Genomic DNA, 12716 nt, shown 5'->3' with positions numbered 1-12716 from the left:
ATATTTTCCGCACCAAAATACTCAACATGTGTATGTAGCCTAAAGGTTTCAAAAGAGAATGTGAAGAGTTATGGGATACATTAGAGAATGAAATGTCCTATATGCACAGAATGTAATAATTCTATGGGAAATACTTTTGTGCTAAAGTACCCCACTGCTTTCTAAGATAGGAATTATGTAAATTATGGAACAAATAAAGAAGTCAATCTATTTGATTATCTACTTTTAAAGGTCCTTTAATCCATTATATATCCTGTAAATGTGTAATAAAATTATTTTTCTAATTGACATTGATTAAATGATCCATCACTTCCTCGCCATTGCATTAATCGCTCCTAGCAACATCCTTTTGGTCCGCAGCAACTGTTCTTACTAGGAGGTAAGGGGCGACTGTTCTGGTCTTCAACCAAATGAAATGGATCCTTGATGATTTCCTAATAAATATAAAAAAGAAAATGCATTAAAAAGTAAATAAAAAATTCAAGTATGAAAAAAGGTGTTTTATATGTGAGAAACAGAGACCTGGTATCAAGCAGTGCTGCATATTCTGTATATATCTCAATCTAAAATCATATATCCACTTGTGGGATTAAAAACCTACCTTTAAGGCTGGTTTACACGGGAAGATTTCTGCCCATGAGGGGCGCCGATCGATGATACAACAAATCGGGGTCCTTTACACGGGCCAATGCTTACTGTATAGGGATGAATGATCGTTAATACGATCGTTCGGTTACCATCAGTTTGCATCATTGTCAGCAGCATATACCCTGTTTACACGGACCAATGATAATTTTGAAGGCTGTATAAACGATGTGATCAACCGACGAACAACTGATCACTGCCCTGTTTACACAAGCCAATGACTCGGAGCAAAAATTCATAAGAACGCTCGTTCGGACGTTTATTGGCCCGTGTAAATGGGGCCTAATGGTGTTGCTTACCTGCTATCTGTTTTCAGTGTTCACCTGATGGCTTCTCTTTAGGGTAAAGATATGAATGGTGACTTTAGATTACCTATGGTGCCGTGGGCCGTGTAGACGAGCGCCGATCAATGAGACAGCTCGTTGATCAGTGCTCGTTTGCTCCTTTCACAAGGAGCTAGTATGGGGACTAGCGCTCATTACACCGATCGCTCGTCCCCATACATTTCTATCATGTCGGCAGCACATACTGTATCTGAATTTAAAATGATACAATCAGCAGATGAATGAGCGTTTGATTGTTCATCGTCTGATCGTTGCCCTGTTTACACAGGGAAATTATCGGGAACGAGCGTTCTATAAAAGCTCCTTTGCCCAATAATTGGCCAGTGTAAAACGGCCTTTAGACTGCAAGATCTGCCAATTTAGATTAACTATGCAAAAGACCACCTCAAGCTTACCAAGTACTCTTTATTACAACAAGGACAAAATGTTTAAAACATGGAGCAAAACAATCCGTGAGAAAAAGATGATCAGGTACCTGCCACATATATACTAAGAAAATACTCCTCAGCAATGGTGGAGACTGGTGGTCTACTTTAAGGTGCACTATAATAAGACAGAATTAAACTAATATGGCCTAGTGGTGCCCACTATGCAACTCCCCTCTTTCCAAACTGGCGTTCTTCTGGTAATTCTTATTGGATGAAACCCAAAAGAAAGGCCTCCCTGAGAACACAACAGGTGCACCAGTTAAACTACATTGTAAGTGGACTGCGCAAGCGGTGTACAGTACCTTTTACTCTAAAGTACACACTTCATAACTAGTCAAATTTTAATCCTTCCCTAGACGATGCTTCAAAATTTTATATCTGATTATTTCTAAATGACTGATGAATTAAACGACCAAAGGCTAAGTTCACTCATTTGTAAAGGTCCCCACAGACTGACTGATACTTTGTTGGACCAAAAGTGAGCAGTCATAGTTATAATGGCATAATGCAAAAAATGCTCCCTCCAAAATGAAGAAAACGGCTTACTAACTGGATCTCCTCGTTCTGCAGCTCACCCACACTCGCCCCGCTCACTTGAATAGTCTGAGCTGCAGTACTAGGCACAGCCACACTCATATGTCATTGCTGTGCCAGGTACGAACGCTGCTGCCCCTTCTTTCTGCCCAAGATTGAAGCAGTTTATACATAATTTTTATTATCTGGTTTCTTTCTTCTGTGAAAAGTGTTAAATTCCATCTGACACCTTCTATAGCAAACAGGCTAAATATACCCCATTCTTGTTTTGAAACCGAAATTGCACAATTTGTGCCACCGGTTAAGGCTCTGTTCACATCATGTTTTCCCTTTACATTCGGCGTATACACCAGGGAAATATCCAGACCTATCCGCCGAACATAAAGACCCGACATATGCCTCTGTAAGCCAAACAGTGGCATACGTCGTCCACAGGCTCACATGTTAAAAAAAAAACACATATTGCACAGTATACCATATGTATTTTTGCAGTGACCCAATGTATAGCAGAGCACAGAGGCTTGCACTTCCTAAACAGTCAAATTTAAAAAAAATGTACCGATGTATATATTTGCCCAGCCGATGCCAAAAGAAACACTCTTGACATCCGCGGGGTTCTTTGGATATGTTCAGCGTACGTGTTGGGAGTATCTCTCAGTGCATATATTGAACGTACACATCAAACATGGTGTGAACAGAGCCTACCTAAAAACGACCCACTTCCCTGATCACCATTTATGCTGTCCACAATAGTTGTCACTTCCATTCCTCGCACAACAGCAGATGTTTTAAGGCTGCTCCTTTAGAAAAACATGATGACAAAATGATTCATGGGGATTTTTTTTAAATCACCCTCTATCATGTACTTATGGATAAATGCTAACGAGTCATAAAATTAAAAGGGGATCCATCAATGTGTGTTCAGTAGGGGGCCAACCAATGGGACCCCCACCAATCAGCAGATCAACGGATTGCGGGACCCAAAATAGCACAATCCATATGTGTGCTGCTGTGTCTGGTGAATGTGGATAAACTGCAGTACCAGATACAGCCACCTAGATGAGAGTGGCACTTTGTTAGGTACAGCAATGAAGGGGATGGAGCCCTCCAGCAAAGCTGCAACCATCAATGTTTAAACCTAGAAATCCTTTTTGATTGACTAATGGTATCATACAAAATTCAAAACAAAGATCAATCCTCTACTCAAAAAGCTGGAAAAACTGGTAATTTATTATGTATATAAAAATTTAAAATAATAAAGAAATAATAACAATAAAAAAAGGAATGGTATCATACAAGATTTTTTTTGTTCTTTGCAAGTTCATTTTTCACCTTGCAGCCAGCACAAAGCAAGGTCAGAGTATTGCATATTTACAAGGAACATTCCTTTCTCATGTGTTAGTACACACAGTTCGTCTTTTCAATAGACCTCGATAATCCAGGAGTTTAAAAAGAGAAATCGCACATCTGCTGAATTTTTACTGTTATCTTCATTTGCTGTGTAACTTAAAAGGTAACAACATTTAGATGTGTGTTTTGTGTTTTCCAGGGCTAATTCTGCACATTACACAAGGTTGCAGAAAATGTTTGTATGAGGTTATTATAATGGCTGTATTATTGAAACCTATAAAAAAACTATAAAAAAACAAAAAGGGAGAACTTGTCCTCTATAAATTAAAACAATTGGGTGTACAAATCACTGACAAAAGAAGTAGACTTATATAAAATCACTGAAAAAGTCCATACTTACAAATACAAGGGCAGGTACAAACATTAGTTCGATAATTGGGTGAACAGGTCAATGTTAAGGCCTGATTCACACGAACGCTGCACATCTCGGACATGAAAAACTGCAGTTTTTCACGTCCGAGGTGCATCCGTGCTCAGCGCTGCGGGACGCGATGTCACGCATCCACCATAGTTGAGAGTCAATGGAGGGATGCGTGAAAAGATAGGACATGTCCTATTTTCCCACGGACCCTTCACACGGTCCATTGAAACAACGGCTGTGTGAACGGCCACATTGAATTACATAGGTCCATGGGACGGCCACTGTTTCAACGGCTGTCCCATGGACGTTTAACTCGTTCGTGTGAATCAGGCCTAAGGGTCACCTTCTAATGGGTAATCTCATTCTAAACCCTCCTCCGCCATGTCACACTCATTGGTGTGCAGGGAGCTAAAATATGGAGAGCTGGTTTAGTTATCCATTTAACTGCCTTTGATATGGAGGAACCACTGTGGTCATTGGCGGTTTTCCCTTACTAACGAAGTATCAGTTCTGTTGGATATAGTGGATAACATGGATACAATAGATTTTTTGTCCTGCTGATTAGTCAGGGAAAGGAAACCTCAGGCAGGTACAGGAATAGCTAAAGCAGCTCTCTAATGGACGGACCCTACCAACAACTCCTCATATCTCATCTTCCAGTTGGAAAGAGATTGGAATAAATGCAGTCACACCTGAATGTTCAGGTTTTGAGTGGTGTTCGGTTAGTACAATGAATAGTAAAGGTGTGGCGGAACGGGAGTGGTGTTCCGGCACCAAGTGTCAAGTCATGTCAGTCTTTCCCACCCTAACCGCCTTTAGACAGTTGTTCTTAAATGAAGCCCAGTGATCGGCCCCTGTATCGTCACTTTAGTCCCCTCTATTTCCCCTCCTGGACTCTCCCATTATTCCCCTCTATCTCCCCTCATAGAATTTCCCCTTTTGGACTGTTCCGTGCGCAGGAGGAGTGGCTGTTGTTGCAGGACAGCTGGTAGGAAAAAGCAGTTGGGGGATAGAGTCCGCCATTTAGAGACGGGGTATCCAGGGTCCAAAGTAAAGAAAGAAAAGTATTTATCATCAACCAATAGACTTTATCACAGCGAGGGGTATGTGTACTGAGCCCCCCTGTGTCTCCCTCAAATAATCACGCTGTTTTAACTGTTAAACTATTTTCTGTGTCCGCCTGGATTATTTCACCCACAACGGCGATACCGAGCACCTGATATCACCACAAAAGGGAAGACTTTATTAAACACACAACTCACCTTTTTCACGCAACATTGTGCAGAAGAATTTCCCTTTCCCAAGGGCTGAAATAAAAATTCATCTGAAAATCTGGAGGTCTTTAGGATGCTCCACAAGTCTTTATCCACCTCCGTAGCTTCTCCTTCCTATAAAGAATAAGAAATGTTGTGTTTTTTTTGTACATTTTCAGATATACAGTAAATCAATGATGCCCAAATTTTTTTTATCATTATGGAACCACTACCAATATGGATCAGTCACTCTGATCACACTGGCAACATGCACACAGGACCCCATTGCACAGACCACACACGTTCCTCTCATATTCCCTCCTATACTGTGTAGGGCATAGTATTGGGCCAAATGTACTATTTATTTATCTCAACGCAGTCAGAGACAGTCAATGTGAGGGCAGAAAACACATTTATAATACTGGTGTCTTCTTATGTGACAGAGGGGCCGTTGGGTGACCGCTCCCTCTGCATCCACTATAGCTACGCCCCTGACACCATGTGTTTCCTTACATTAAATGTCTTCATGGCCACACAAGCCGATACTTCATGATTACCGTCAGACTGTCCACACATTGAAGTGACCTCATTTGTCAAGACAGCCTTTCCTATTGATTTTAAATGAATCATTACTAGAACATCAGGCTTTTTTGGGGGTCACACAAATTTAAATTGTGGAAAAGTGGATGATATTTCTTGCAATATATAGTACATATAAGGATATATACAGTACATATAATGCACCCAGCCATATCACAGCTCCCTACAATCTCCAAGTGTATGAACCCTTACTGTATCTCCATATGCCTCTGATTTCATACATTTCTGAATTCATTGCTTCTAGGGGAGAATACCTCCCATGGCACCCAATAAAGCCTTTCACGGCAGCACACGGAGGCTGTGCAGTTTTGTACAAAGGAGACGTACAGTATTTCTGCCATACTGAATACTATAAAAGGCTGAGGTTTATACTCTCATGCCAGATTCTAAAAATGATTACATTCTATAAAAGATGTCAAGATTTACGCCCAGAGCCATTAAATATTATTTTGGTTAGAAAAAATTATATAATAATTTGGTACCTTGAATGCAAAGTTTGTATCAAACTGAATATTATTCTCATAGCCTGTGATTCCTCCATTGTAAATAACCATACCCTTCTCTTTTTCACAGTTCTGTGGAAGTTTAAACAGGCGAAATGTAGCAGAGACAAACTTAAGGTCACCTAAAAAAAGCCAATAAAAAAACAAAACAGATTAGACAATATAGATAGCACACATAGAACGGTTGAGTAACTCAAGTTTGTTATTAGTATTTTACTCTTTTAGTTTGTGATTCCCAGGTTATTTGCCAAAAACAGTTTTTAGCTATAAATATCTAAATATCTAACGTTTTAAGAGCTCAGGCACACGGTAGAGCCACATACATGGACCTCAGCTCGTGGAGTCCGTACTGCTAAGGCTTCGTTCACATCTGCGTCGGGACTCCGTTCATGGGTTCCATCAGTGCTTTCCGTCAGGGGAAACCCATGAACAGAATCCAAACTGTAACAAATGGAAACCATAGGTTTCCGTTTGCATCACCATTGATTTGAATGGTGACAGATCCGGTACAAATGGTTTCCGTTTGTCTCAGTTGTGTAAGGGTTCCGTTGTTTTGATGGAATGAATAGCGCAGTTGACTACAGTATTGATTCCGTCAAAACGACTGAACCCTTACACCACGGTGACAAACGGAAACCCTTTTCACCGGATCCGTCACCATTGAAATCAATGGTGATGCAAACGGAAACTTATGGTTTTCGTTTGTATCAGTTTGGATTCCGTTCATAGGTTCCCCTAACGGAAAGCTCAGATGGAACCAATGAACGGAGTCCCGACGCAGATGTGAACGAAGTCTAACTCCAAGTGGGTGCATGCTAGCAGCCTCTTGGGTGTTCCTCACCTATCTCAGTGTAGGAGTGCCTGTGCTTTCCCTTTGTATATTATTCCCGAGAGAGACACCAGGCCAGGTGTCTATGCTTTACATCTCCATTTAAATGGTTTTAAAATATAGGACATAAATAAAAGCGTGGGCTCTCATGTAGGTGTTCCGACTTCAACGTACGGATGCCTTTGCAATCTTCAAACAAAATCAGTTCTATTTAAATGAGGCATGACCCAACATGCAAAACTGAGTAACCTTGCTTAAAATAGTAAATTATACAGTCCTCACCTTCTTGTATGGTCTGTAGATAAAAATGGTTACACTGTTTCATATACTAGTTGTCCTCTGACAGTAGGACAATAGTTATCCACACACTCAAGACTGGTAGATTTTGTAAATTTTGATGACAATAATAGCGCAACATGCAGTGCTATTCTTGCCCTCAAAACGTTAGAATCCTCAACAAAAACAAGACAGACCCCATTATAAGTTAATGGGGTCCGACGAGGGCTTTTAGTTCCGATATGAACAGAAGCCATGATGTGCAAGTGAACAGAGACTAAGGAAACCCCCTACCATTTGTTCTATTCCAAATGTGAAAAACTGACAGACATAAAGAAGAGGGTGGAGGGAGAAGGAAGGGGTCTGTGTATACTTGTATGGAGTTCCTGCTACTGTACTATATTACATGATTTAGCTCCATAGCGTCCAAAATGACTGAAAATTGTTGCTACTTCCTGCTTTAAAAAGGAACCTGTCACGTTGAAAATGCAGTCTAATCTGCACCATGTGTTAGACCAGGGGTGGGTGTGCGGGTTGATATATATTTTTTAGCAAAAGATGTAATATAACTTAAAAAGTATTTATTTAAACCTCTGCTCATTCTGGGCTTAGGAGTCCAGTGGGCGGTCCTACTCAGTGATTGACAGTTATCTTTGAATTCACACTCATGCAGAAATAGCTGTCAATCAGTGATTAGGACCGCCCACTGGACTCCTGAACCCAGAATGAGAAGAGTTTTAAATGAATAAAGTTATACTGAATCTTTTGCTACAAAAATTTGCTCAGCTCCCCCTACTCTAGAACATGCTGCCTGCAGATTGAACTGAATTATCAACGTGACAGGTTCACTTTAAATAAAAAAAATTATATGTACTTTTTCAGTATAATTTTTCTCACATCATTGCTGACATTTTCTATTATTACTACAACACTGACAGATGTTTGCTGTCAGCTGTTTGATCTGCTGAATGTCTGACATTACCTCCATAATACGGCATGTGATAAAGATTTAACTATGGGCTTTGGTGCACGATCTCTATGTGTTACTTGCAAATTTTGCCACAGATTCCTTCCTACATTGCACCTATGAAGTAGTTAAAAAATAATCCTCGCCGTGGAGTCTAGAGACCTGTCAGCATTCCCTGGACAAAGAACAGAAACTTCTGATTCCAATTACTAATTATTTTCAAAAAATAAAAATTAAATCAGAGAGTTAGTCCATTATGTAGCAGAGTGTGACGTCTCAAGGTTACAGATGGTTTCTTGCATTGAAAGCTCCATTTTTCCTTGGTCCTTATGTAAAACATTCAGATAACATATCAAGGTCTTTGGCTAAAGTGTGGGCTGCAAGATACCAGATGGGAGTGAGTAAAACAATATCACTTAACCATAAATGTCTTCCCCCGTTTGAAGTGACAGTCAGTTGTACAGCTTCATGTAAATACAGTGGACCTCAAGAAATGCATAAGGTGTGAACGAAATAGAATTCACGGCAGGTGGTCTAAGTGCCTGTTTATGCAGATAGTAAGATCATTTTAAAATGCAACTAGTCCGACAGACATTTTTACCGTGTAGTATTAGGTATTTTTGAAAGTCTATTTTCTGTGTGACCTCGTTGGGTGCCTTATGGACACCTTTATGTGTAATCCATTTTTCCCTTAATAAGACATTTTGAAGTAAAAAGATATAATAAGATACAGCAAAAGTTTATTTTTAGGTTGAGATTTAAGAAACTTACCGATAATGTCCTCCAAGTCTTTATTATTCACCGTGATAGAACTGGCGGTGACTAGACGTGGTGGACTAAATCCAGTCTCTTCAGAAATCAAATAGAGGTCATTCCAGGAAAGGGCTCCACTAATACATTCTCCTAAGTAGACAAACAGAAGATGAAATAGCTGGAATTGATTTGTCTTCTATCATACCCGCTAAACACCAATATCATGTGGAACCCCCCATTCCCCCAAGGTAGGCCACCAAAGCAAAAGCCACTGCTCTCTGCCATTAATGTACTAAAAATGGTTGTCGCTTGCCTTCCCTCACAAGTTACTGAGGATGTAAGGGCTTCTCTTAGTCTTGGCATAAGACCCACCCAAGCTAGGAATTAGGGATCTTGAACAATTAATGCTCAAGCAAGGTGTGGCACATTGAAGTGCAGATAAGCAGATTAAGGGGCCTGGCTTTATAATAGTCATGTTAGGAATGGATTGGTGAAGTGACAATTGCGGAGTGTGCGCCTGCTTAACTGCTACAGCCTTTTAAATGGGGTTGTCAGGCAGTGGTTTCCCTAGCAACCAGTCTGCCTCAGACACAGTTCTTCAGCTCAATGGCAGCAGCAAAAAAGATTAATGGTACTCAGTCCACACTGTTCTTGATCTTTATTTCTGGACATATTCGTTCAAGATTAGATGTGAAATTAGGTGAACTCCTAAAATAATAAAAAATTGTGTAGTCTAGATACGTGCTAAATACGCCCAAAATATGACCAGTCTTTTTGTAAAAAATGCACAATGTACCAAAAATATCTTCTTCCTACACGTGAGCTGGTAATCTATAACACAGAGCCCTGATAATATACCATTTATAAAAAAGAGCTCCAATAATTTGAGAATCATCATGCAAACAAACTTACGGACTCCATCAATGACCTCTCCTGACATCTCTTTGAGACTTTTCAAAAGGTGCATTCATATGAACTTCCCCTTTAAGTTGGTGGTCCTGTGGCTACTTGTATTTGCAGATATTTTTTTTATATCGGTGGTTCAATTCTTCCAGGGCTAGTGGCGCCAGACTCTTTTGTCCAGGCAACAGGACCCAATGTTGTGGTTATGCCATCCAACCTCGTGAGTCACTAATTCTGACTGATCTGACCCTTTTTTCGACATAGTATAGAACGTTCTTCACCTGAACTTACCCCAAAGTACTTTATTCTGCTTTAATTCATCTGGAACTGGCTTGTTAGAATAGACATCACTAAAGTAAATCTCTCCACCATCCTATGAAACAGAATGTTCTCTTTAAATGTTTTGACATTGAGGATTCAAGATACCAGACACAGAGAGATATCTTGCTTGTTTTATATAGGGCTATCTTAAGTTCGAAAATGTTTTATCATGAATTACAGGAATGATTGTGCCAATAACTGTCACATCCATGTAAGCTGAAAGATGGCCACATGCCCTGATTCCCCTACTAAGGGCTTATGAATACAGCAGAGCCCTACGCATGAAGCCTGTATGACAGTGCAAAGAGGTTGTACAGTTCCTTTAGTACAGAGCCATACGGCCTACATGCACTGCTGTAGAGGCAATGCTTCTAGGGGAAAATACTTCCATACATGGATTCCGATAGAAAATGCCATGGAATCCAATAAAAACTCTGTATGCCTCCGTATAACAGTACAACCGCCGTGTGCATAAGCCCTAAACATGCAGATTTGGCTAGGCTGAAAGCGCAAAATAATGAATGACCCTCAGATACCTCTTCGACTGCATTTTAACTTTTCTGATCTATGTTTCTCCTAACAGCAGGAAACTTCAGTATCTACTCTATAAATAACACAATAAGAATCTTCAAGCCGTAATAATCCACAAATGCAAAAGCAGAATGCAGGCTGCCCTTTATAGCAAAGTGTATTATTAGGCTGGATTCACACGAGCTTGTTCGGTCCGTAAAGGACGGAACATATTTCGGCCGCAAGCCCCGGACCGAACACACTGGAGGGAGCCGGGCTCCTAGCATCATAGTTATGTAATACGCTAGGAGTCCCTGCCTCTCCGTGGAACTACTGTCCCGTACTGAAAACATGATTACATTACGGGACAGTTGTCCCGCAGCGAGGCAGGGACTCCTAGCGTCGTACATAACTATGATGCTAGGAGCCCGGCTCCCTGCAGTGTGTTCGGTCCGGGACGTGCCGTCGAAATACGTTCTGTCCTTTACGGACTGAACATGCTCGTGTGAATCCAGCCTTAGTAGACTGCAGTCATAGACATAAAACAGAAATGTCTGCTGACACGTCTACATGGAAAGTGTTAGGAACTTGAAATTGCCCCAGCCCTGCAGATAACTATAGTTAAATGGAGTAATTGTGTTAATATTAAAGGGGTTTTCCAGTTAGAAGAAATTGATGGCCTATCCTCAGAATAGGCAATTAATATCTGATCCGTGGGGATCCGACTTTCTGCACCTTTTGAAGGGGCCGCGGCGCTCATGCGAACGCTGCTTCCCCTTAATTTCTTACCTGCTCCCTACTGTGAAACGCAAACACACTTGTAGCGGCGGTTCACAGTGATGCAGTCTTCTCCCATTCGAGTGAATGGGAGAAGGCTATAATACTATGAACCACCGCTACAAGTGTGTTGGCGATTCAAACTACAAGAAGTGACAGGAAGGGGAAGCAGTGCTCGTATGACCACCGCTTCCTTCCAAACAGCTGATCGGCAGGGGTACCGGGAGTCAGACCCCACCAATCAGATAGGCCGAGGATAGGCCATCAATTTCTTCCAGCTGGAAAACCCCTTTAATATATAAGCAGCATGGGGACTCAGTGGTTAGCACTAGAAACGCGAGTTCAAATCTATTTAACGATAACATTTCAATGTAGTATGTATGTTCTCTCTGTGTTTCCTTTGGGTGCTCCAGTTTTGTTTCACCATCCAAAAACATACTGGCTTCCTATGAAATTGTCTCAGTGTGTGTGTCTGAGATTGGGAAAATAGATTGTAAGCCCCATTGGGGACAGGGACTGATGTGAGTCATGACAATTTCTGTACAGCACTGCGGAATATGTTAGTGCTATATAAGCAACGACAAATAAATTAAAACATTTAGGGAATTGCTATTTATGTATTTCTCTAATAAATTATTTAAGGTGGCGGAAACTAAAGATAACATAACTCTTAACATCTGTAAATTATGCAAATCTTCCTACTTGTAGTTCCACCTACTAAGTTATCTTTATTGGGCTGTCGTTTTTATATTTTATATTGTTTCACAGCCCCAGGAATACTTTGTTACTTTTTACTCTTCTCAGGTGGTCCTTTATCTTACTGGGAAAATAATCTACTGTAGGTTATCTTTCAAATGTTTAAATTCTACTTTAGTATTAGACTTAGTGCTTGATTTTTGAGTAGTTTATATTATACAGTATACAGTATTGTACATTATTCTTGTATAACTAATGCGGAGTGTAACGCTCCCCTCATGAATACAGCGGACCCATAAATAGGAGTCTGATGTATTCTTGGTTAGCTCCTATTAGCCAAACAGCACAAAATTTTTTGGTGTTGTCTGAGCTAATAGTATAGCGGATATCTCGCCATAATATGCTGCCCTTAAATAAAGCAGCATATTCAGGTGAAAGATCCACTTTACATAAAATATAGTATTATACCAATAAAACCTGACTTAAAACCGTTTGTGAATTATTACTATATTGGCTTTTTGGAAAAGTAGGTGGCGGTTTTTCATACTGATGACCTATCCTCAGCCGTACCCTGCAACGATCAGATTTACCGGCTGCCTCCATGCT

At 40.5% G+C, this 12716-nt stretch overlaps 1 protein-coding gene across 2 annotated transcripts in view; it reads right to left on the bottom strand.

Annotated features, from left to right (window-relative positions):
* Window positions 1–210: 210 nt before the first annotated feature.
* Window positions 211–12716, bottom strand: part of BORCS7 (BLOC-1 related complex subunit 7) — a 29884-nt gene continuing 17378 nt past the window's right edge. For both annotated transcript variants that reach the window (XM_075841079.1, XM_075841077.1), the window contains 5 exons: window positions 10098–10179; window positions 8922–9053; window positions 6058–6200; window positions 4985–5110; window positions 211–434 (listed from right to left, as the gene is read on the bottom strand). In XM_075841079.1, the coding sequence (XP_075697194.1) occupies window positions 336–434; window positions 4985–5110; window positions 6058–6200; window positions 8922–9053; window positions 10098–10179 (582 nt within the window). In that variant the 3' untranslated portion in view covers window positions 211–335. The remainder of the gene's footprint in view (window positions 435–4984; window positions 5111–6057; window positions 6201–8921; window positions 9054–10097; window positions 10180–12716) is intronic.

This window comes from Rhinoderma darwinii, chromosome 11 (assembly GCF_050947455.1).
Source record: "Rhinoderma darwinii isolate aRhiDar2 chromosome 11, aRhiDar2.hap1, whole genome shotgun sequence".
Lineage (NCBI taxonomy): Eukaryota > Metazoa > Chordata > Amphibia > Anura > Rhinodermatidae > Rhinoderma > Rhinoderma darwinii.
The sequence above is the reverse complement of the archived record's forward strand: the minus strand, read 5'-3'. Positions and strand labels throughout refer to the sequence as shown.